General features: G+C 35.8%; 1 protein-coding gene across 7 annotated transcripts in view; it reads right to left on the bottom strand.

The window, feature by feature from the left end:
- Positions 1-502: 502 nt before the first annotated feature.
- LOC144962405 (thiopurine S-methyltransferase-like) overlaps positions 503-26477 on the bottom strand; it is a 35665-nt gene continuing 9690 nt past the window's right edge. For all 7 annotated transcript variants that reach the window (XR_013643476.1, XR_013643475.1, XM_078895316.1 and 4 more), the window contains exons 4-10: positions 21322-21414; positions 12588-12723; positions 10378-10429; positions 7956-8030; positions 5121-5206; positions 2457-2516; positions 503-827 (exon numbers count right to left, since the gene is read on the bottom strand). Coding sequence is in view for 5 of the 7 variants with exons in the window: in XM_078895316.1 (XP_078751442.1) it covers positions 730-827; positions 2457-2516; positions 5121-5206; positions 7956-8030; positions 10378-10429; positions 12588-12639 (423 nt within the window). In the remaining 2 variants the exon portion in view is untranslated. The remainder of the gene's footprint in view (positions 828-2456; positions 2517-5120; positions 5207-7955; positions 8031-10377; positions 10430-12587; positions 12724-21321; positions 21415-26477) is intronic.

The raw sequence follows: 26477 nt of genomic DNA, 5'->3' as shown, positions 1-26477 counted from the left end.
CTACCCATTCTCTGCGAGTGGATAATCACATATCCCACACCCAATTAAAAATTTCGTTGATTACTCTTACTTTAAAATTAAATCCCTGTTTGGAAATCTTTCATGTAAAAGTTTAGATTTTACATAGCGCAATATCCACTAAACGTGCTCATAGCGCTTTACAAGGGGTACCTGGCCAACAGCAACATTTAACATGTAGGACGGGACATGACGCCTGTCAGGCGATATTACAATTTTTCGAACAGAGACTACGATGTTAACGGCCAGGTAATCATTTTACACCTTAGTACGGTGAGTGAATGCGAGTAAAGAGCCTTCTCCAAGGACTCAATTATGCGCTGAGCGAGGCTCGAACCCAGGACCTTCTGATACGAAAGCGAGCGTCATAGTACATACAGACCACAAAGCCGCAATTAGATTATAATCTATTCATTATGTAATAAAAAAATATGACTTAAAATTCGCAAACACACAAACTATAGGATTGAAAATGAGGTAGATATTTCTTTTTCTGTACTGATTCGGTTTTATTCTTGATATTTGGGATTTAGTCAATTGTGCATTTAAAACCAGGTCATTAGACAACCAATCAATAAACATTATTTTGAAAATACCAGTGCTCGAAACAATACAACTTTATGAGGGATTCTGTGGCATTTATAGATGAAATATCCGACAATCATGCCGTATCTGGTGCAATGGGAAGTATTGACAATCTGGTCACTGTCCTCAGGTCTTTTTTGTAACAAGGTAATAAACGTTTTTATAGGTTTTCCCGGATGTTTGATGTAGGTTTCGATCTACACAGTAAACTGTGCATTCTGGCTCTGGAAAATAGTAAATGTGGTATATTTATAAACATGCACAAAGCTTTGCTTGATTTGATACAAATTCTGCCATTGAACGAGTATTAAAGGAGACAATATAAAAAAAATATTCTGACTTCACCTAACAGTCTGTCGTGCGATCTCCGAGAGAGAGAGAGAGAGAGAGAGAGAGAGAGAGAGAGAGAGAGAGAGAGAGAGAAAGAGAGAGAGAAGAGAAGAAAGAAAGAGAAGAGAAGAGAGAGAGAGAGAGAGAGAGAGAGAGGAGAGAGAGAGAGAGAGAGAGAGAGAGAGAGAGAGAGAGAGAGAGAGAGAGAGGCCGCAACAACCTAATCTCCACATCAGGGATAGTTGGAGGCTGTCTCGTGCCATCTCACATGTAAATGTGTTTGGACTAGATGTCGGACCCTTTATCAAGGAGAGATCATTGATTTCCCAGAGATAATTTATTGAACAATCACTTGCATTGACCACAAACTTGCATATGCCATAATAAACATAAATTGCAAAATCTGTAACGTGAATGTATCGGGCCATCACCGACTAGTCAGACACGACTGTTGCTCGACAATTCAATCTCCCTCTTTCAGGCCTGAGTTATAAAATTCTGCAACACTGACAATCTTAATCTCTAAACTGAAAAGACAATTTGAAACCGGATGCTTGCGCGGGATATGATTATTTCCTGAACTGTTTTTTTTTGTTTTTGTTTTTTTTTTTAAACGGGGATGCCTCATGTTTTTTGTTAGGAATATCGGATTTTCACCAAAACTTAAGGGTACAGTAACCATATTTACACATGTGTTGCTTTATTGTTACACACATTACTTTAGAATAGCGTCTTTACCACGGGCCATAGCATAATTGACTTATTGTTTCACCACCATTGAAAGGGGCAGCGTGGCTAGGGGCAGCGGGGGGCAGCGGGACGGTCTTTGCTTCGTACCCGAAAGGTACCGAGTTCAATCACCTGCCGCTACGCTGTGTGGCCTTTAGCAAATCACCTCACCCTAGCTCAATTTGCGGCGCTGTACTGCGACTGACGCCTGGGTTATTCCAGTCTTCCCTTGGAAAAGACACTAGAGACAATGTTCCCCTATGAGATGAATAAATGGGAATTTTTAAATATATTTTTTATTATTCATCCTGTCAAGCCGTGGTTAGACTCCTTGTCCCATATTTATATATTCTATATATAGTCTTTATATCAATTTATGTTGTTGTTGTCTTTGATAGACATTTCCTGGTTCGAGGTTGTAGAAAGGATAAGATATTGCATTACCACACAGAGGAACTAGGTTCTAGCCCCGAGTGTCGTCGCCTCACTTATTTCTTAAGCAATAAATTGAACACCTTTTTACTAACATTGCTGTACAGCATTGCGGCGGACGCCCAGGTTATCTAAGTCTTTATTTGAGATACATTCCAAAGACTGTATTCCTGTTTGGATGATAGAGCCTCTCATATTTCGCTGTTTTGTTGTGTATTTTTAAAAATTAAAATATTTATTTATATATTTGGCGGGGGCGGGGGGGGGGGGGGTAATTGCTTTGTTGTTTGATTTCTTTTTAAATTTCGATGAGGTTGTGTGGTTTGTTTTTGGAAGATGTTTTATTCATTTTACAGACTTACCAAAGAGTGATTTAAACTCGTTCTCGTACATAACGTAGGGTGGTGGATGTGAATCTGTACCTGAATAAATGCATTATGTCAATAAAAGATCAGAAATATTTTTAAAAGGCATGAACAGGCACTGAATGAATAAGATGAAATATAGAATGAAAATTGTGTTGTATATATTGCAATGTTAGAAAAGAGACGACAAGAATCTTTTCTGTTTTATTTTTCATTTCATATTAGATATATGTGGGAAGAAACTTTATGAATTTTCTGAGTTTTTCCTTAAGCTGAGATAAACAAAGTTTACTCTTCTCAATGGTGATATTTTTTCATAAAAAAACTCAGTATTGAACTTTAAGCACCAGGTTAAACTCGACAAAATTTAATAATACCATTTAGAAATAAATAAATAAAGATATACCTTTATACAGTGCATGCTCAGGGATTTATCACGCACAATGTGCTTCCCAACCGGCCATATGGAACCATAATTCCATTTTATACATCACAGGCCCCTTGTAAAAGTCTTCTTTACAATAAGTATTGCAATATTCGTTCTTCTCTAAAGGCAGGTACTCATTCAAACCGGAGTGGAGTGGGGTAATGTTTGTTATTTGCCTTACCCAATTCACAACGTCGATTCAAGACGATAGGTCACTTATATAATCGAAATGACATTTTAAGATTTAATTCATGTGCAAGTTCATTTAGATAAGGAAGAAAGATGACTGAAGTTTAAAAATCCAAATGATACTGCAATGAGTATTTTCAATACCAGATTCAAAACCTATTTTCCTTTTTTGTTTGAATTCAAATTGAAATAGAGGCAACTCAAACATTGATTTTGACCACAATGTTATAATCTTCTGTATTCACCCAAAACCAATATGAAATGAATATCTGTTTATTGCAACGCAAGACCAATAATATCGTTTGGAACCCTTTTTGACATATCTTTCATTGCCTGTAAGAAGCAACGAAAATGCCGTAATAAAATTTTGTCCGGGAAACTCATCCTTCAAATATCGACCGACTAAAATGGCTCTCATATTGGAACTACGTGTTTATTTCAGAGTATTAGAACCCCAATTAACATAGATCGAGACGAATCGTTTGAACCATCAATAATAAAATCAGTCCGTCATAAAGTAGGATAGGTACGGGCAATGAATCTGGCAACGGGGTGACCAGATGGTGATTTCCAAGGCAACGGTAAATTTGAGGACCAATCATTATGCAGATATTTTAGATAATAAATTGAATCAATGAGTAACAGAATTACCACTTAATTGAAAAATGTTGGCAATTTTCTTCTATTTGAATCTGTAAAAAATAGTTTTATCATTTCCAGGTTTAGATTTTCCTGTGCTAGTTGGCAGAATTTTTAAAAAAATAACATGAGCTGAACGGAGCAATGATAACTACCAACCCTATTATCTTAAAAGAATAGATGGATTTACTGTCAACGTATTAATTACATGAGTTTACGTTGCTAACGATGGGATAGTGTATTTGATAGTATCAGTTGTTTTAATTTGATCATTGTTTGTGTGTGTGTGTGTGTGTGTGTGTGTGTGTTTTAATTTGATCATTTTGTCATTGACAATTAAACTGACAATGAAGATCAATTACCAGCATTGTTGTGTTGTTTATCCGTTCTAACATATTCTGTCGATGACCCAGGGCCAAAAGCACTAACTTCAGACTTTCTAATTTGTACTAATCGTCACTCCGTTTTAATTGTCATGAACGGAAAACATTAAAAAGTATACATAATCTAAATTGGTTTACAACGCATCATAAACCTCAATTACAATGAAGAGTATGGTGCTATTATGTATTCTTTGTTAGTCACTGAATTAATTGCTTAATGTGTGTGTGTGTGTGTGTATGTGTGTGTGCGCGCGCGCGTGTGTGTGTGTGTTTATACGTTACATTTCGAGTTATGGCATATCTATGAGGCAGAAGATATATCTTTAAAATGAACTAGGAACCATTAAGAGGCGGTTGGGTCTTTTGTAGACAAAATGTAAGTACCTATATTGGGCCGTTTTAATCATCCTGTATCGTAATTATAGGACAACATTTTGGTGAAAAATATACATTATCTGTGTTGTTACTCGTTGTGTGTCCTGATTTGGAGGCTGACATTAAAATGTATAACAATCTTGTGACATATTTTCCACAAAAACTATTGAAGAAAAAACATATATATCTTATCAACATTGTAGCATTCTGTATCACCATAGAGAGATTTCAATTCAAAGCTCCAGCTTATGAGATTGTCATTAGGCCATTACATAGTTGCGAATCAAAATATTGTGACAAAATTATAGTTAAAAATGTATAATTTGATTGGATTAATTCAAAATACGCATACCTTAGCAAAAAATCTCTCTATGACGACATAAGACATTATCTCTGTGATAACTGGAATTATCAGAAATGTTTGACGCAGTATCCCATACCCATAGAAAAATAAAACTTTTCTTACTACCTGTACCCTTTTAGGTCGCGTTTTCGTGTCTTTATATTCTATTTCGAGGGGTTGCACTTCAACAATATTATTTCTACAATAATAATATATCGTTTTCCACCAAAATCTCAAAATTTTACTAAGCGACCCTTAACAAGATGTTTAAAGTATGTCTTCCTTAGGGTGAAATTATTGCTTACCATCTTCGGTGAAGACAACAGAGTCATGGGATTCAATCAACATCGATCCTCCAGGACAAAGAAGATCTTTCATTGTATCCACATATCTAGGAATTACGAAAAAAAAAAAATTGGCCACAAAATGACGAAACACCTTTTATTCCACCATTCTCATTGGCGGAAACCCTATAATTTATTCGTAAATACGGTCAATTTGTCATTCAAGTAAAAGGAGAAAGATACAAATTATGTTGAATAGAAGTACTAATACCATACTTTGGTTACAAAATGTATAATTGCTTGGAGGGGTGGAATAAAGGTATTCTTTCATTACTTTGTATTTATCAGATGCTGATAAGAAAGTTTCAAATTGAAATAATCAGATATATAAATGTGTAGCTTTTCGTACGTATAGAAATTATTGTCACCCTCCCCAAGAAATCATAATATGAACTAAATCCAAATCTTACATTATTTAGCTTCTAAACAATTCTGGCTGAAAACCGATTCTTCTTCTTCTTCTTCTTCTTCTTCTTCTTCTTCTTCTTCTTCTTCTTCTTCTTCTTCTTCTTCTTCTTCTTCTTTTCTTCTTCTTCTTCTTTCTTCTTTCTTCTTCTTCTTCTTCTTCTTCTTCTTCTTCTTCTTCTTCTTCTTCTTCTTCTTCTTCTTCTTCTTCTTCTTCTTCTTCTTCTTCTTCTTCTTCTTCTTCTTCTTCTTCTTCTTCTTCTTTCTTCTTCTTCTTCTTCTTCTTCTTCTTCTTCTTCTTCTTCTTCTTCTTCTTCTTCTTCTTCTTCTTCTTCTTCTTCTTCTTCTTCTTTCTTCTTCTTCTTCTTCTTCTTCTTCTTCTTCTTCTTCTTCTTCTTCTTCTTCTTCTTCTTCTTCTTCTTCTTCTTCTCTTCTTCTTCTTCTTCTTCTTCTTCTTCTTCTTCTTCTTTTCTTCTTCTTCTTCTTCTTTCTTCTTCTTCTTCTTCTTTTCTTCTTTTTTATTATTATTATTATTATTATTATTATTATTATTATTATTATTATTATTATTATTATTATTATTATTATTATTATTATTATTATTATTATTATTATTATTATTATTATTATTATTATTATTATTATTATTATTATTTTTATTATTATTATTATTATTATTATTATTATTATTATTATTATATTATTATTATTTATTATTATTATATTTTTATATTATTATTATCATCATTACTATCAGTATTATTATCATCATTATTACCACTATTTTCATTACTTTTTTCGCCTATTACAAGAGCTGTAACCTAACAATAATTGCCTATTGGGACAATAAAGATTATTATCATTATTATCATTATTATTATTATTATTATTATTATTATTATTATTATTATTATTATTATTATTATTATTATTATTATTATTATTATTTTTATTATTATTATTATTATTATTATTATTATTATTATTATTATTATTATTATTATTATCATCATTACTATCAGTATTATTATCATCATTATTACCACTATTTTCATTACTTTTTTCGCCTATTACAAGAGCTGTAACCTAACAATAATTGCCTATTGGGACAATAAAGATTATTATCATTATTATCATTATTATTATTATTATTATTATTATTATTATTATTATTATTATTATTATTATTATTATTATTATTATTATTATATTGTGATCGTGCAAATTCTTTGTGTTGTTAGGCACGATAAAAAAAAACAAAAACTCGTCAATAAATACAAAGAGATGAAAGAATCGTGTATTCCACTCTGGCTTGAAACTGTCATATCTGCTGGTTAGATCAAAATAATTTACTTTGTTCTTTCAGATGTGTGTTGTGGCCTGGCAAAACATATAAGATGGGAAACATATTCTCGAAGTTATTGCAATAGAACGATCCTTTCTTCAGAGCATTATCTCAATTATTAATTTTATTTTTGAAATTTCTTAATTAGCGACAAAGTATATATATATTTGTCTGACTACACTGATTTATGATGTATTGTTCACGATTTTGATTAATCTAAATCGATTGATATATGAAGTAAACGTTTTATGGTCAAAACGAAATAAGGCATTACAGTGAAATTAAGAACAGCTGCTATTCATTAATTATACAGTATTAAAAAAATAGATCTCAACGGGACAAAATCTTGCCGAGGACAAACAATAAGAACTTTGCATGCGTGCGAAACAAACAGGCAACATAAAAACTTAAAATTCATTTTTTTTATTCGAATTGGCAATATCCTAGTTATTGTTTTCTGTGTTTCTAAGGGTTTTACGGCGCTTGCAACACATTTATGTCATATCAGCGCCAATTAACTCTTTCCTTACCGATCATTTTCATATTTATCCAAAATGGCAGGCTTACCCATCAGAAAAAAATGATTTTTTAAACTCAAACAAGCTCTTTACAAAACAACTTTATGTTCTTATTAATTGTACAAAGCTTATTCTTCAAAGTTTGTGATGTACAAAATAAATCTGAATTTTAAAAATGTATATTGTGTCGTGACAAATGTGACGATTTTGCTGTATGTGGTAAGAAGAGGGTTAAAAGGAAGAAAATAGGAGTGACTATCCAATTTTATCTTTATTTCTATCTTATTCAATTAAGACATAATGTATTTGACTCTGTAAAAAGTCAAAAGTAGTCGTACAGAGCCATTAGGCTCACGCAGCCTATCGCAATATACTTTCTGCCAAATCTAACAGACTCTGCTACCCATTCACTGCTGGGTGGACAGGGGGGGTCAGAAAATATTTTGATTGCACCCGGAATCGATATTGGTCCCTTTGCGTGCTCTAACAACTGAGCTATCGGGACGCCCATTTAACTCTTAACCTTACCCATCTACAGCTTCGCGGGTGAGGGCAACGATTGCGGCTCTATCCCAGATGAAATCAAATTGACCCTCGATAGTCCTGCGGATGAAACACATATTCGACAATCAAATAAAGAAAAAGTAAATCAATCAATCAAATTTCCTTTATTTATCCCCACGGGGAAATTTGTCTTTAGAGTATATCCCAAAGGAAAACTGGAATAACCCAGGCGTCAGCTGCGGCGCAGCGCTGCAAAAGTGAACTAGGGCGAGGTGACTTGCTCAAAGCCACACAACGAGGCGGGTAGCCGAACTCGGTACCTTTTGGGTACGAACCAAAGACTGTACCGGTGAGCCACGCTGGCCCCAAAAACATTACAATGTATTAATAGGAGAAAATATTATACATTTTTTAAATTTAAAAGAAAAACCTGAAACAATGAATCTAAAAAAAGGCAAACAATTTATTCCTTTTTCGGTTAATTGTCATTAATGGAGAAATTTTAATTTAATCTATAATAAAATATTCAAAGCGATCAAGGAAGTCAACTTATTTATTTATCGGGGCATAAAAAAATGATTTAATCACCAACGTGGTTATGAAGAAGGCAACCTGTTAATCCTTTGACCCAAAGACTGACGTGGAGATGAATTTTGGTTACACTCTTAGAAAAGCAAGATACAATGTGAACCGGCGGGTTTGACGTCAATGAGACTAAAAGGGGAGCACCAAGAAATCTTAAGATTTTTGATAGCATTTCATGAGCTCAACTCGCCTTTCACGGGGTCCAAATCTAACAGCGTCATTGAACATGTAGGACGGGGCATAATGCTTGTTATTACAATATTTTTGTACACAGACGAATTTGTTACCGACTCATTATTCACCAAAGAAAGCGAGACAATGTGATTAAAAACTCTTAAGCAATGATTCAACATTGCGCAGCCCTGTACAGAACTCGAACTGGGAAACCACAAGTTACAAGACGAGCATCATGCCATAAGACAACAAGGAAAATATGTAGACGTAATTATGGAAAAAATCGAAGGACGGAGGGCCATCTGAAGAGACCCTGTTGAGGTGTCACTGTAAAGAGTTGAATTAAGAAAAATTGATGCCCCATGCTGCCTTGCTCTGGAAAATTAAACCCACATATTTAGATATTTTGCCTAAATCTCTAGTTTCAAATATTGTTCTCTTATGCGGCCCCTATCTTGTTAAAAACTATCTTGCTGGTGGATTCGAGTCCCAGTTATAATCCATTGATGCTTGAATGTGGAAATTTCCGCCAAATTGTTTAAAACGTGGAGTTGTTTTTTAAAGTAGGACAGTATGGTCCGAGGGGAGCTTCTTTAGTAAAACTATTAAATACAAGTGCAAACAGTTGTGAAATGTCAGGTTATTGATACAAATAGACTTAGTGGCTCGGAATGATATCGGTTAGGAAGAAATAATATTTAAGGTCAAACTATTGAGCATCTCATTATACAGAATCATAATAAAATTTAAAGAAAGATTAATGAAATATTTTAAAGAGAATATAGTTTCATCAGTCCAAAGATAATCTAAATTATACAGGTAAAATATACGGGTTTTTTTTACCGTGCTATTCAGTGAGGACATTTAGAATATTATTAAGTGATAGCCAATGATCGAATGGTTTACACCTAAATGCAGTTTTATTTTCTTGGCCAGCCAAGAGGTGCCACCCAACTTGTAGGTGTCGCTATTGACTTGGGTTCGAATCCAGGGTTTGGGTTCGAGCTTTGTTTTGGTTTGATTTTGGGTTTTTAAAAAATATTTTCTTTTTTTTTTTCTTTTTTTTTTTTGTTGTTATTGCTGTTGTTGTTATTTTCAAAAAGAAATAATCAACCGTTCTACGACTTCAAGCCTATGAGTAACAAGGAAGCTCATTTGACTAGAGAACTTGACATTTTGCAATGATTTGGGCAAGATTGATGTTGAACTTTACCCTCATCGGTCTACAAATTCTAGGAGGGCTGTAGAGACACACAAATCTCAACATGGAATATGTGATGTTTATTTCATTATATTTATGTATCTATTTTTTTATTTCATTCTAAATCCTTTTTTTCTGATTTTTATTTTGTTTGGGGCTCCAAACGCAAATTCTAAGTAGAAATCCGTCGCAACATTATAATCGAAACGTTTAAGTTAGATTGAGAGAATCTTATGAGAACTAATCACTTTCTTATTGTCTAAAACAATAAAATAGAGCAGTGCGACGCCAACTTCATTTATTCTACAGTTAGTAAACAAACTATTATCTTTGTCCAACGGGTCTGAGGGCGTGTTACAAATCCCATGTTTTGATTGAAAACAATCTACTGGTTTATAGCTTTTTGACAGAACATGCTATCACGGTCAGGTATTCATCTATAATTGATAAAGCAATTGATAAATATTTTTAAAAATCAAATTATACCTATTAAAGAGATCGATGCCCCGTAATACAACTTGATGTTTCTCTCTGTATTCTGTAGTGGGAAACAAATAATTACTCCATAAAAATCATGCAATGTGTGGTTTAATGAAATGTGGATCAATTATCTTATTCATACTATCAATAATACAAGCAACTCGACTTAGTTTGTAAATGTTTTGATTATTTGCATTCTTAATGCTATCATATTTGTAAAATACAACTGTTAGAGTAGACTAGACTATACGAAAACTGAGAAATAAAGTCAACATTATTAAAAAACAACCGACGACTCAAAACAAGTTATATTGTGTGGTATAATATGTTCTGAAAATGATACTTAACTGCTAGAAGCAGGGCACTGTAAACGTGATAAACAAAAATGAATATAACAGCTTTATAAAGAACAAAAAATATCGAACACGGAACGTTTCGGGCTCAAAACCATTCAGCCAACAACAAAAACAGTAAAAGAAATTTTTGTTGTAGACTGAAGAAGGGTTTTGATCCCGAGACGTTCTGTGTTTGGTATTTATTGTTCTTATTTGAAGCTGTAATATCCATTATTGTTTTTGTTTTGTTTCTTTTACTTTTAACATGGAGTGCAAATAGGTATATTGATCGAGATCCATACAAGGTTCAAAGAGACAAAATAATAAATACGTGTTGTGTGCTATGCTATTCTACCAAAGTTTTTTTGTGGCCAATTTCGACTTCAAAAGTGACCAATTGGAAACTCACGTGACCAAATAGAAACACACTTTGACCCCCTTGAGAAACTCATCGGGCTTGGTTGGTAATAAACAAAACAACTAGACAAGGAAAAGCACTGTTATTACATATCTTTTCTTTAAAAAATATAGCATTGTGGAGAACATTGTGCTTATTTGAGTCAATAAAAAAATTGATACGGCGCACAACTCTACTGAAAGATTTGAAAAATAGAAATGTATTTTTACAGATAGATAAACAGATAACTTGATTTCCTTTTATAATTTAAAGTCAGTTTGAAAGTTCGTTAAGTCAAACAGATATCATAAAAAATTTACCGAAGACACTAACACACTCATGGCCACACCCTTAACTCTATCTGTCCAGTAGAGTTGTTACTTCCGTTGTGCTGATTTAGCGGTGATCAGTGTTGTTATGTAGTAGTAGTGTTCTCATTGCGTGTATGTTTATGTGTGTGCGTGTGTGTGTGTGTGTGTGTGTATGTGGTGTATATTTGTGTGTGTATGTGTGTTTTGGGATGTGGTTGCGTGGAAGAAAAAAAAAGGGGGGGGGGCGTGTCCATCAAGTAGAGAAATTCCTGAGCAAGGGGGGGGGGGTGTTTGCTAGGAACTGTCAGATTGGCATTTTTCAGCAAATCGTGGTATTCATAGTGATATAATTCACTTGATCACATACCGGTATTCGGATTTACAGAAATTTTAAACAAGTTTCACCGATTAACAACATCAACTAATATTACTGCTGATATTACTGTCGTTTTTATGCCATCGATGTGATAATTTTTGCCCTGGGAAATATTTAGTTAAACGTTTCGGCAAACTGTCAATTGGTTCTGTCTAGCTTCTAGCCCGAACAAACCAAAAGTATACAGATTCGGGGACTTGATATTTATCGCGTACCCTTCAGATTATCATTTGACCTCACATAAGTTAAGTAAAGGGGAGACATTCCGAAAGCTCCTACATCCCCAGTATTCATTCAATTTGTATTTTCACCGTTGATTTTGTCAGGCGTTTATTTATTCAATTTGCCATCATATAAACGCTTTTTAAAAACTCTAGAACAAACCTTGACAGATTTGTGAAAGTTTAAAATGTCCTAATTTGACCATTGTTTTGATTCTCGGCCGCCATTTTAATTTGTGAAGTATTGAAGGTAGTGCAAAGCACTCCCAAGTAAAGCGTGGTAAAGACTTGCGACTTATTGATATTGATATCTACTGACTGATAAACTGAAATCATGCCGAATAAAGCATGGCAGCGACGACAAGCACATCGATTATAATGTGCATCTAATTGTAATCAAGCTAATAAAAAAAAAATGATTCTGGCAATATCGAATGAAAATAGTTCTTTCCCCGCAAAATTGCGGGTTTTTTACTAGTTATTATAAAAAGTAGAAACTTGATTATCCTTGTGGCCAATTTTGGTCATTATGGCCAGGCACGTGACCATCTGGAAGCCCTGTCAAGGCACGAATACCTGTAATAATCGACATCCAGGTCCCATTGACGTAGCGTTCGTTTCTGTCCATTCTAGGCCATGGTCCGTGAAAAACTCTTCTACAGCTTGTCTTGCTCCATCGACTCCGACCACCTGGTAACCTTGATCAATCATCCTAGATAGATAAATCAGCCAGTTTACTGCCTCAGTGTGGAAAAATTCGAATTTAAATCTTGGCCAGAAAACTAGTCCTTCAAATATCGATAAATTTTAATGACCCTCGTCTTGGTAAAATCTCTCAAACCTGCGACTTTGCGAAGAAAGACACGAGGCAAACAAAGGAAGTCCTGGATTGGAAATGTGGAGGCAACAACTTGCAAAAAGATGATAGAGTGTTCGGATACGGCCCTTGAGCGTGAAGAATGGCGTTCCATGACATTAAACCTCTGCAAGGAGACGGAACTCCGGTAAGGTAAGGTAAGCCAAGATGAGGGTCACTTAAATCGATAAATTTTTGAAGAAAGAGCTTTTTTTTTTTTGCTAAATTATTAATTACAAGTTTTTATACAGTGCGGCAGTAAACTGGTTGAAGATGTGATGCTTTTTACAGCTTTGTGATCGTGTTGGTATGACACTCGTTGTCAGACCAATTGGTTCTTTGTTACTTTGTGCATCGCTCTTGGCGGCACATGATGGAATTCTACAGAATTAATACTCTGACGAAAGACTTGTAATACATATCGCCTTACTTCGTCAAACTTGCCCAATATGTTAAGTGTATAGAAGTTCATTGTTGTTTTGTTTGTTCGTTCGTTCGTTTGTTTGCTTATTGTATTGTTGGTTTTTTTTGGGTTTTTTTTTTGTTTGTTTGATTTTATTATTACTGACGTAACAATTGAGATCTTCAAAAAGAACTAAATCGATAATACTTCTCGTAAAATACAGACAGACGGGAAGCATTATCGTTTTAACTTTTGTTTGTTGTTTTGAGCCGAAAATTTTCACTGGGTGTGAAGTAGTGTTGGAGAAGGGGACGTTTGTGGTAGTGGTTGTATCATTGGGTTATTGTGTCGTTTGTATTGGACATAAGTACACTACACCACACCCAGTTTGCATACACACACAAACACAGTCACACACACTCACACACACACATACACACATATGTGCAACCTACAAACAGTGGCGTCAATTAACCAGACACAACAACATTCCTCCCAGACACTTCAAATCGACCTCCCTGGTGACTTTGTATAACGCATTTTCAAAATTATATAATGCTCAATACGCTCTCCATTGGTTGAAAAACAACCCACAAACAAACACGTACACAATTGAATATTCACACTCAAGGTTATTGTCACAGTAAAGATTGTTCACAATTATCTTATTAAATTTTATTTTATTAAGAACTGAATTCATCTCACTCCAGTTATATTTCGGTAGGCTTAGATAAACTTTACCTTCTAATATTAGATCGTCTTTCCTTTATAGCCTTCCCTCGAATTAATTTCTAATTAGTGAATACTTTTCGTTCTACATTCTGTCACGTAGCCATTTATTATAAAAGCTGATAGGTCTAATATTCTACACTCACTTTCTCTCCACAATCTATGCCGGACGGCCAGTCACTCTATTCCTATATATATATTGTAAGATTTTTATCTTTTGGGACTTTGTAGATATTATATCTACACCATTAAGACGCCGGAGCTTTTAACTTTGATTGTATAATCTTCAAGGATCAAACCCAAGCCCGCTGTACTACACTATAACCTCTTACCAATTGCCTGGAAGCGGAATTTTACGAGTCCAATCCTATTATCAGAGGAATAGATCATCCAAGCCCATCAACTGCCTGGAAACGTAAACTTACGAACCTGACATATTATCATAAGTTACGTAAAATATTCATACCTCTATTTGTAACTGCCACGATCACTGTTTATCTCTTTTAATTAAATTTCATCATTATTTTTATTTCATTGTAAACAAATCGTTAATTGTTTTTCATTTATAGTAACTAGTAAATTCTGGGGCCTCATTCTACATAGATCTTTATGCATAGTCGAGTAGCTCTTTACTCACTTGAGACCATGACATTTTGGAGGGGACACATATAAAGAATTGAATTTATTTAGTTACTTATATCTATTTCATCTAACTTTAAAGTTTAAATTGTAAAACTCTTAATTGCCCCACTTGATCATATTTTAATTGAACTCCCTATTTACAGGATTAATTTTTTTTCTTTTTCATTTCTTCATTTAAATGGAATAGCAATTTATCCATTCATTCTTTCATTCAATTGAATAGCATTTTATTGATTCATTCCTTCATTCATTTATTCACTTATAAATTATTCATTCATTCATTGTTCATTCATTTATTTATTCATTCATTCATTCATCCATTCATTCGTTTATTCACTCATTTATCCAATCATTCATACATTTATTCCTCCCTTCATTCTTTCATTCATACATTATCCATTCATTCATTCATCTATTCACTCAGTTTTTCATTCATTCATTCATTCCTTGTCCACTTTGTTATTATATCACTCATTTCATTTTGTTGTTTGCCTCATTCATGAATTGTTTTCAATATGTTTACATTCCATAACGATTCATTCACCTATCATCCAATCACTCAGTGTTGTGAACACATTTTGTAACTATTGTAAATCTTACGATATTTTATTGTTTTGTATTTCAGACATCACTGCTAAACACTCTTCAATGCCTAATTACAATTGTTGAACAACCATTGAACAAGAGAGAGGTCCCAGCCACGAACTGAGTTGGTAAATATATCCTTCATTATTCTCTTTTACATGAGTTGGGCATCACATAGTAACTATAGACATCGTGATTTGTTTTGCATAGTGATTTGTTTTAAATGCTTTTTTGGCAAATTACTGTTACCAAACCACTTAAAATTATTTCTGAAAAGGGGCTTTAAAAACTAAATAATAAAAAAATCAACTGCCGCGTGTTATAATTAGTGAAAATTAACTTTGGGGACCCTATTTTGGGGGGGGGGGGGGGGGGGGGGGGGGGGGGGGGGGGGGGGGGGGGGGGGGGGGGGGGGGGGGGGGGGGGGGGGGGGGGGGGGGGGGGGGGGGGGGGGGGGGGGGGGGGGGGGGGGGGGGGGGGGGGGGGGGGGGGGGGGGGGGGGGGGGGGGGGGGGGGGGGGGGGGGGGGGGGGGGGGGGGGGGGGGGGGGGGGGGGGGGGGGGGGGGGGGGGGGGGGGGGGGGGGGGGGGGGGGGGGGGGGGGGGGGGGGGGGGGGGGGGGGGGGGGGGGGGGGGGGGGGGGGGGGGGGGGGGGGGGGGGGGGGGGAAAAAAAAAAAAAAAAAAAAAAAAAAAAAAAAAAAAAAAAAAAAAAAAAAAAAAAAAAAAAAAAAAAAAAAAAAAAAAAAAAAAAAAAAAAAAAAAAAAAAAAAAAAAAAAAAAAAAAAAAAAAAAAAAAAAAAAAAAAAAAAAAAAAAAAAAAAAAAAAAAAAAAAAAAAAAAAAAAAAAAAAAAAAAAAAAAAAAAAAAAAAAAAAAAAAAAAAAAAAAAAAAAAAAAAAAAAAAAAAAAAAAAAAAAAAAAAAAAAAAAAAAAAAAAAAAAAAAAAAAAAAAAAAAAAAAAAAAAAAAAAAAAAAAAAAAAAAAAAAAAAAAAAAAAAAAAAAAAAAAAAAAAAAAAAAAAAAAAAAAAAAAAAAAAAAAAAAAAAAAAAAAAAAAAAAAAAAAAAAAAAAAAAAAAAAAAAAAAAAAAAAAAAAAAAAAAAAAAAAAAAAAAAAAAAAAAAACTCACAAATCGGGATCCTATTTTTTGTGAGGCAAAGCAATGGAACTGATTGCAAAAATTGAAGACACAGGAAAGCAGTACGTAGAATAAAACCCATCTTTGATCAATGACAAAGAAAAAACCCGGGAAAAAAAAAACGTACAACCCTCACATTCAGTGGCACAGTCAAACCCTTTTGAAACGCTAAGTGTACATAAAAACCCAAAACTATCAGAATGGGTGAATGCTGTTTACTTCCCAACCCCCTCGCTGAGTTATTGTGCAATAAAAAAAGGTTTTAAAAGACAACCCAACAGATGTAAAAGAATGCTTTAACCCAAGAAACAGTTGTCTACAAAACAAAAAATTTTTGACTAAGACAACAGAGAAGCCAATACTATTTCTCTTGCCACAACAATTTACAGGAACACTTTTCATTGAAGAACAAAAAAAGGGAAACCCGACTTTAACTCAATTAAAATATCGCAAAAAAAGGGAAACGAAATCAAAATTTGAAAAAATCATTGAAAAAGATATCTGTTCAGGTTACATAGAAAAGAAACAAAATAGCTAAACAACTGGCACGGCCCCGAGTATTTACAGAAAAAAAATTTCCTTGGAAAAAACGCACGATCAATAACTTCTGACATTTTGGGGGAGCTCTTCCCCACATTAAGAATTATCCGAAATTTCACATGGCCTGGAATTACAAAAAAGAACGCCGAAATAGTGAATCTTGTGACACACCAAAGAAGAGTCGCAAAAGGCAGAATAACGAGATTGCCATTAGAGACAACCCCAGTTTAGAAAAGTTTTTCAAAAATGCAATTGACATTATACCCCTTTAACAAAAACAGTTTAGAAACCAAAACACCCATACTAACACTAGTCGATTACGCACCGGGTGCCAAAGCGATAGCATTGAAATCAACTAACAATTCGGATCACATAGCTGAAGCATTGATGACAATTTTTACTAGAATAGGCATACCAAATGAGATACTGTCGGACAATGGACCCCAATTTACATCACATATGATGCATGAAACCATGAAACTCATGGGAATCCAACACTCATTCACAACTCCCTACCACCCCCAAGCAAATGGTCTTTGTGAAAGATTTAATGGCACTCTAAAGAATATGTTAAGAAAAGTGTCAGCAGAAAAACCAGATGATTGGGACAGATACTTACCAGCAATCCTATTTGCATATAGAGAAATACCCCAAGAATCTACAGGCTACTCCCCATTTGAGTTGATGTATGGACGATCACCTCGCGGCCCGATCAATATAGTAGCCGACATTTGTAAAGGGAATGAGGAGGACAATAACGAAATTATGTTTGCTTACGAATATGTAAGAAACCTAAAAGACAGAATAGAGGACACGTGTAAGCTAGCACAGGAATCCGTCACCAAAAAAGCAGAGAAATACAAGGAATACTCCGATCGAAAAAGCAAGTCAAGAAAATTTGAGACTGGTGACAAAGTACTAATCCTCTTACCCGATGACTCGAGTAAACTTTTAGCTACATGGAAAGGACCATTCAAGGTATTAGCAGTACGATCTGGTGTTAATTACGAGATTCAAATTAACAACACAACAAAGACATTCCATGCAAATATGCTAAAAAAATATTTTGATAGAGACACAGTGTCGCAACCTATGTTTACTAATATCGAAGCTTCAAATGCAGGATTGATCATACCGTTGGTCATGGGACACAGACACCCGAGACAGAAAAACAAACAAAAATCGCACAATTGCAACCACCTAAGACAAAAAAAGAAGTACGCAAAGTACTTGAGCTCCTAAATTTTTACAGGAAATACATTTACAACTTCGCGCACATCGCGACACCGCTAACAAATCTGACAAAGAATGGGTCACCGAACAAAATTGTTTGGACAGAAGCGTGTCAGAATAGCTTTAACCAGTTAAAGGCATTACTCTGTTCAGAACCAATTCTTAAATTACCCGACATATCAAAAGAATTTGTTGTAAGAACTGACGCGTCTGATAAGGGCATCGCAGGTGTACTATTACAGGAACATGAGGGAACTCTAATGCCTTGCTTATATGCAAGCAGAAAATTATTGGACAGAGAATCACGATACTCTGTAATAGAGCGTGAAGGACTGGCCATCGTCTTTGCTTTAAAGACATTCAGCAGATATCTACTGCTAAAAGAGTTTGTGGTCGAAACGGACCATAAACCACTCACGTACATAAGAAATAACAAAATGAATAATAGTAGAGTACTAAGGTGGAGTCTATTTTTGCAAAATTACACTTTCAGTATCTCTCACATACCAGGTTGTGAAAATATTCACGCCGACCTACTTTCTCGATTAGTGTAATGACGTGAGAAGGGTATAGCTTAACCTCCCATGCATACTGTTAGTTACCTCGCAAATTATGCCAAATCAGAACGCACAAATTCGATAATTTTATTTGTAAACATGATGACCCAACTTAATGTAACATTGAGTATTGTTTGGATATATATACCATACCCATTCATGATTTGGGAAATCTTCTCTTTATCTATTATTGTTATGAATTTTCACTCATTTATGATTAATAATTGAAATGTCAATATTCCATTTACATTTTCATTCATTTCATTCAGAAAATTACCTTCATATCATCGACTTAAATCATGCTTCATTACCATCACTATTGTTTATCACAATGATTTGTAATCACATTGCCATCATGTCGTTCATCACAATGATTTGTAATCACAATCTTTCATTGTTATTGTCACCCATTCATATACCTACGTTAATATAAACATTTCCATGTCTAGTTAATAAATAATTTAATTGTAGCACAAATCATAACAATGGATTAATGCTAGAGTATCATGATAGTAAATTTACTTCCGTTTGTAAAATCTATCTTTCCCATAATGGTTAAAGAATATATTTTAAACGTGGGTGGGGGTGTCACAGTAAAGATTGTTCACAATTATCTTATTAAATTTTATTTTATTAAGAACTGAATTCATCTCACTCCAGTTATATTTCGGTAGGCTTAGATAAACTTTACCTTCTAATATTAGATCGTCTTTCCTTTTATAGCCTTCCCTCGAATTAATTTCTAATTAGTGAATACTTTTCGTTCTACATTCTGTCACGTAGCCATTTATTATAAAAGCTGATAGGTCTAATATTCTACACTCACTTTCTCTCCACAATCTATGCCGGACGGCCAGTCACTCTATTCCTATATATATATTGTAAGATTTTTATCTTTTGGGACTTTGTAGATATTACATCTACACCATTAAGACGCCGGAGCTTTTAACTTTGATTGTATAATCTTCAAGGATCAAACCCAAGCCCGCTGTACTACACTATAACCTCTTACCAATTGCCTGGAAGCGGAATTTTACGAGTCCAATCCTATTATCAGAGGAATAGATCATCCAAGCCCATCAACTGCCTGGAAACGTAAACTTACGAACCTGACATATTATCATAAGTTACGTAAAATATTCATACCTCTATTTGTAACTGCCACGATCACTGTTTATCTCTTTTAATTAAATTTCATCATTATTTTTATTTCATTGTAAACAAATCGTTAATTGTTTTTCATTTATAGTAACTAGTAAATTCTGGGGCCTCATTCTACATAGATCTTTATGCATAGTCGAGTAGCTCTTTACTCACTTGAGACCATGACAGTTATAATCATAATAACATAGTATGCATCAGATTGAAAATAGGCAGGATGTGAAAAGGAAATGTTTTAGTTTCGATTTAAAAGAATTAATAGTTTGTTATATTGTAAGAGAGTAAGCTTATGCAAAGATTATCCAAGAATTTTATTGCAAAATGGTCAATTATGTATCAGCAAATGGGTTTAGTAAGAGCGCGATGCAGGCAAAACTGCATCAAGTAAAACTTGATATGTGAATGATACATTTCGGACAGATTTACATCCTAGTTAGTGGACAGGTTATCGCGTTGAGTACTAGTTAATCAATCTTTCTTAATTGGTTTAGGGATGTGTGTGCATGAGAAAAGGACATTTAAATAAATAATATTATATCATAAAAGGCGGGGTTTACTATTAATATGTAGGGATTTATCGTTTCGAGTTGAGTATGATTTGCTTTAACTCTTAGGGGGTGGATTTAAGACTGACATGGAACTGTCAAAATTAGTAGGAGGTGTGGTTTGAAGGAACTGTGGGAACAATTACAATAGGGGATAAAATAGGGTGTTTCTGATCAAAACGGCATTCTACTCTATTCTTGATTCTACAGTCTATTCTAATATTCTGCATTCACTATGAGATGCACTTTCCTAGTATGCTGCAAGTTCTAACATTCTACTAAGAATCGTTATTTTACTGACTTAGAAATATTCCACATATTATTGAAAATGGTTACATAGGCAAAATAACATCATTTGGATTGATTTTACGGACTTGGAATTAATTAAACTGATTGAATTATGACCATGCTATTTGATTTGGATTTCGGATTTATCACAACAAATAAAGCAGTAAGAAATGAAACTTGGAATCTGGACTTTTATTTTAATGTCTTGATGTGCATTCAAATATTATTATTGGCCCTTGAACTATTTAGTCATTATTAACATCTAAAACACAATGCAAATGAATATGATTTGTCTTGAGGGTCTATTCCAAGGGAAGACTGGAATAATCCAGAGGTCAGCCTCAGTGCAGCGCTGCAAACTGAACCAGGTTGAGGCTAGTTGCTCAAGGTCACACACAGAGTATCCGAACTCTTTGCATTTAGGATAGGAAGCAAAGACCGTACCTACCGCTGAGCCACACTTCCTACGTGAACTGTTCGGAGTACGTGGGAAAGAACTGAACTATAAATTTACAGCCATAGTTCAATTTCAAAGAGTAAACTGATAATTTTTAAATCAAGAAAAAAACCTAAAGCACGGGCGTTATTGCACCCACTAAAATGAGTTTCATTTGACTTCAAATTTGTCTATCTTACCATAGCATATCCAATGATTTGCCACACAGAGGCACTAAGATTTTGTGTATTTTGTGTTTGGCATTCACCAATGGGATTTGTTCCTCTAGAGTCCTGAAATAAAATACCAAACAATATTTAATCAAGTAATATTGTTGCAAATCCCTTGACTTGAAGGAGTAATGATATATGTGCTACATGTTTTATTATTATTTATTATTATTATTATTATTATTATTATTATTATTATATTATTATTATTATTATTATTATTATTATTATTATTATTATTATTATTATTATTATTATATTATTATTATTATTAATATTATTATTATTATTATTATATTATTATTATTATTATTATTATTATTATTATTATTATTATTATATTATTATTATTATTATTATATTATTATATTATTATTATTATTATATTATTATTATTATTTTTATTATTATATTATTATTATTATTATTATTATTATTATATTATTATTATTATTATTATTATTTATTATTATATTATTATTATTATTATTATTATTATTATATTATTATTATTATTTATTATTATTATTATTATTATTATTATTATTATTAATCATTATCATCATATCATCATCATCATATCATCATCATCATCATCATCATCATCATCATCATATTCATTATCATATTATATTATTATTATTAATTTTATTTTTATTATTTATTATTATTATATTATTATTATTGTTATCCACAATCCTTTCCCCACATTCATGAACCATCTTAAAAACTCTGGCCAACCGTGACAGTGAAATTTTTAAAAATTCTCCACGAGCTCCTGAGAGTGACAGTGGGAGAGAGATTTTGAACCCTGGTCTGTTAGTTACCAGATAGTGTCTCGTCTAATTGGTGAATAAGTATGGAAACTCCTTTTGTAGTTCCGGACCCAAAGAAACTCGTTCTTCCAAGTTCAGCTCTATATGTGACAAACCACTCAAAGCGGTGTTTTGACTGGGTGTTATATATGCTTAATTCACCGACAATTCGCTTGTCAATAAAAAGACATTGAGTGAGGTGGTGAGCCTATTTGTCATTGACTACCAGTTTTTTCTTTCAGATATCATTTTCTTATTGTGTAGATCTTGGATGAGGAGTCATTCAGATATCAGGATTGGGTACCTTTACTCCTGCATATCCGGCTGTTTATGCTCAGAGAAAATGAACACAGATTATCTTGTGGTTATCCTTCGTTCTTCTCTCTTTCTTGTCACAATAGGGATTTAACACCGGTTTAGAGGAGGAATAGGGAGTATCTTGAGACAGATAGATTCAGGGATGTCCATAAGGGCACCAGCGTTTCCTCTATTATCCTTTGAAATGGCTATTAGAAATTCCCTCACCACACCGGTATACAATGAGTACCTGGCCTTGAACAGTGTTGTCTCTGTAAGAACAAAATCTTAATTAGTATGGCCTTGTAATGTGTTGCTGCTGTCTTTGTATCTCTTGTAAAGCGCTTTGAGCATATTAACTTTGATGTTTCTTCACTGAGTGTCTTTTTCTATTTCTTCCCAGTCTTTTGATTGATGGGCCAATACTCAGTCGTCTGCATAGCCCAGTTGAAGTGATTGGTTGGCAGTCAAATCACTGATGTGGATGTCGAACAGTGTGAGTGCAATGACTGATCATTGTGGTACATCATTCTTTATCTTTCATGTTTTGATTTTCTCCCCTCCTATAATAACAAGGAATTTTCTAGGTCCGATCATGCTTGAGAGGAGTTTGATGGTCTTTTTCACGGTATCATTCTGGCCAATTTCAACATTAATCCTCCGGTCCAGACTGTATCGTAAGAGAGATCGATTAGGACGGCCCCAGTCTTCAGTTTATTTTCAAATCCCGATTCTATAAAGGATGTAAGTGCCAAAAAGTGTTCAGTAATTCCTCTTAGTGGTCTAAAATCTGCCTGCTGCACTGGTATCCATTTATCTACATGAGGGTGATCCTTATAAGTAGGACTCTTTCTAGTAATTTGTACAGGCAGCATAGTAGTGATATTGGTCTGTAGCTGGGTGATTCTGTAGCTGATTTGCCTGGGATGGCAATGATCTTTGCATGTTTCCATAGCAGTGAATATTTACCCTTATTCATAATATCGGTGAAGGTGTTTGCCAACCAGTCAATTGCTTGGGGTCCAAAATGTGTGAGCATATGTGGATAGATCCCGTCTAAACCGGCAGCTTTCCCATTTTTAATTTTGTTCAGCTCTTCATTTATTTCATTTGGTGAAATTGGAATTGAGCGCATTGGGCCTTGAGGAGGTTGTTATTTTATTATGCGCTGGCATACTTTTCTAATTTTCTTCTCAAAGTTGAGGTTTGGTATGTGCTTTCCCCTTTGTTTTATTTCTTTGACTACTTTGTCCACCCCTATTGATGGCACTGTTCTTATTTGGATGACTCAGGATTTAGTTTTTTTATTGTTTGCCATTCATGGCGGATCGAGTGACCCAGGTCAAACTTTCTACCACCTCAATCCACATTTCTTTTCGGTTTTCACGCAGAAACTGTAACAGGTCCTCCGCTATACTTTCATCATGAGTGTCTTCATAGTTCTTGAGCAGTTCTTTACTATGATTTGTCCAGCAAGGGATTATTGTTTTCAGAAACCCCTTGATATGTGTTTCTTTGAAGTACCAAGGACAAATTTGGTGAATCTACCAATTATTTCGTATTTTGACTCTATTCTTTGACACGTATTAAAATTGCATCCCAGTCAGCCTGTAGAAAGTTCCATCTGAATTTTGGTATGGATTTCATCACGGGGATCTGAATGCCCGTTGTTATCAGGACGAACCGATTTTGGCTATTTGGAAAGTCCACAAGAACGTCTCTTGTTGCAGGTAAGGTATTTCCATTTTTATTTTTTTTCAGACAAAGGCAAGGTCTGGGGTGAATTATTTTTTCCATCTTCCTGATTTCAATGTACCTTTTTTATTCGGGTTTTATAGCTGTGTGAGTTCTGATTGATTGGCACATGTACTTATTGAAATCCCTGGGAGATAATTTTTGGAGTACCCCCCCCCCCTCGTGGATCTTTACCTTGCAGTTGGTGAGGGGGCTTGAGGCACACGGGAGGGCAAAGGTGTAAATCCCGGTCGACCGTCACGAGACCATCCCGGGTATCGAGCCAACGAGCCACATGAGCTGGTCGCCCCGGTGTGTGACTAAATTTGATCCAAACCCGGTGCCCGAATAGCAGCCCTATCCCGGGCGCCACACTATTATCCTTATGTCGAGTCCCAATCAGTCCCGTCAATGGCGAAGCGGTCTGCCGCCTAGCCAAATAATACCGCGTTCGTGTCGCCAGGGTCGTCGGCACGTCCGAGAAAAAAGCAAACGTCCCATGCATCAATCGATTCGCGGCCTGCCGATCGGAAAATGCGACGGCGGGGATGGCGAACTGACGCGTATATTGTCCCTGAACGTCGAGAGCCAGAGTATGGCAAAAAATGAGCTTTTATCAAAGCTATTGGCCGTTCACTGCGTAGATATCCTCCTGTTACAGGAGACCCACCTTTATTCAGGCGCGCAATCTTCCCGATTCCAGATCCCAGGCTATACGGTGGTCCAACGCGAGGACACTTCGAGGCTCAAAGGAGGGGTTAGCGTTTACGCTAAAGAGCCATCGAAGGTAAGGGTCATTGAGAGCGTAACGGACAGCAATGGGGTGAACCGAATTTCCGTGGAAGTAGGTGGACTGTGTTTGCATAATATTTACAAACCACCTAGAGCGACTTGGACTACACCACCGGTACCGGTGGTCAGCCATCCTTCCATCTGCCTGGGAGACTTTAATAGCCACCATCACGAATGGGGCTACCGAGACTGCAACGAGGCAGGAAGACAACTCCGCTCATGGATGGACTGTAATGATCTACACCTAGTGTACGATCCTACAGCCAAGGGTACCTTCCGGGGTACCCGCCATAAGAAGGAGTATACTCCAGACCTCACCCTCGTAACGAAAGGCGCGAACGGTGAACCGCTGCAGGTGAAGCGGACAGTCCTCGGGGACTTTCCGCATAGCCAGCACAGGCCGGTTCTTGTCACAGCTGGGGTGACAATACCGAGGGTGCAGTCTCTCCCACTTTGCAGATGGAATTTCAGGAAGGCTGACTGGGAGGAATTCAGTTCCTATATCGAGCAGGTCTGCCCTGCCATTCCTCCCAAGTCCAAGAATATAACCGATTCAGTAGGCTACTGTATAAGAGCGCTCAACGCTCTATTCCACGGGGCAAACGGAAATTCTACACCCCTTGCTGGACGGCAGAGTCGGAAGAGCTGTACCGAGAGTACCAGCATACCCAGTCCCAGGACGCAGCCGATAGACTACTTCAGTCTCTGGCAGAGGGAAGGAAGCAACGGTGGCAGGAGACCGTGGAAAGTCTCGACTTTACACACTCCAGCCGCCACGCTTGGCGTTTGATAAAGAAATTGGACCCAGATCGGAATTTCGCGAAGGCTGCACCGGAATGCGAGGCAGACACAATTGCCAAGAATATTAAGAACCGTAGTAAGCGGGTCCCTAATCAGGCTTTTGAGCGCGGTGTCCGCAAGGCGTACCGTACGATTTTGGACTCGCTACCTGCGGAGGAGTCGGACTGGACGGCCCCGTTCAGTCCCCGAGAAGTGGGTGCAGCCATTAGCGAAGTGAAGAACGGCAAAGCAGCAGGGATAGATGGTGTATATCCCGATATGGTGACGCATCTGGGCCCCAGGGCACGGGCATGGCTAGCAGAGGCAATGTCTGACATCCTTGCAAAAGGAAATCTTCCACAAGTGTGGACGCACGCGAAGATAGTTGCCATCCTGAAGCCAGGGAAGCCGGCGAAGGAGGCAGACAGTTACAGACCCATATCGCTGCTGAGCTGTCTTTACAAATTGTTGGAGCGTGTTCTATTAAACCGATGGGGGCCGGTCCTAGACGCTGCCCTGCCACCTGCGCAGGCAGGCTTCAGGGAAGGGAGGTGCACCACGGAGCAGGTCATTGCCCTTAAAGAGCATATTGAGCACAGGTTCGAGAGAAAACAGCAAACAGGTGCTGTGTTTATAGACCTATCAGCGGCGTACGATACGGTCTGGTGCGATGGGTTAATGCTCAAACTTGCAAAAATCATAAGGTGC

The sequence above is a fragment of the Berghia stephanieae genome, chromosome 1 (genome assembly GCF_034508935.2).
Source record: "Berghia stephanieae isolate SIO BIC M18660-M18661 chromosome 1, UCSD_Bste_1.3, whole genome shotgun sequence".
In the NCBI taxonomy this organism is placed as follows: domain Eukaryota; kingdom Metazoa; phylum Mollusca; class Gastropoda; order Nudibranchia; family Aeolidiidae; genus Berghia; species Berghia stephanieae.
Note: the sequence above shows the minus strand (reverse complement) of the source record. Positions and strands in the feature narration are given on the sequence as shown.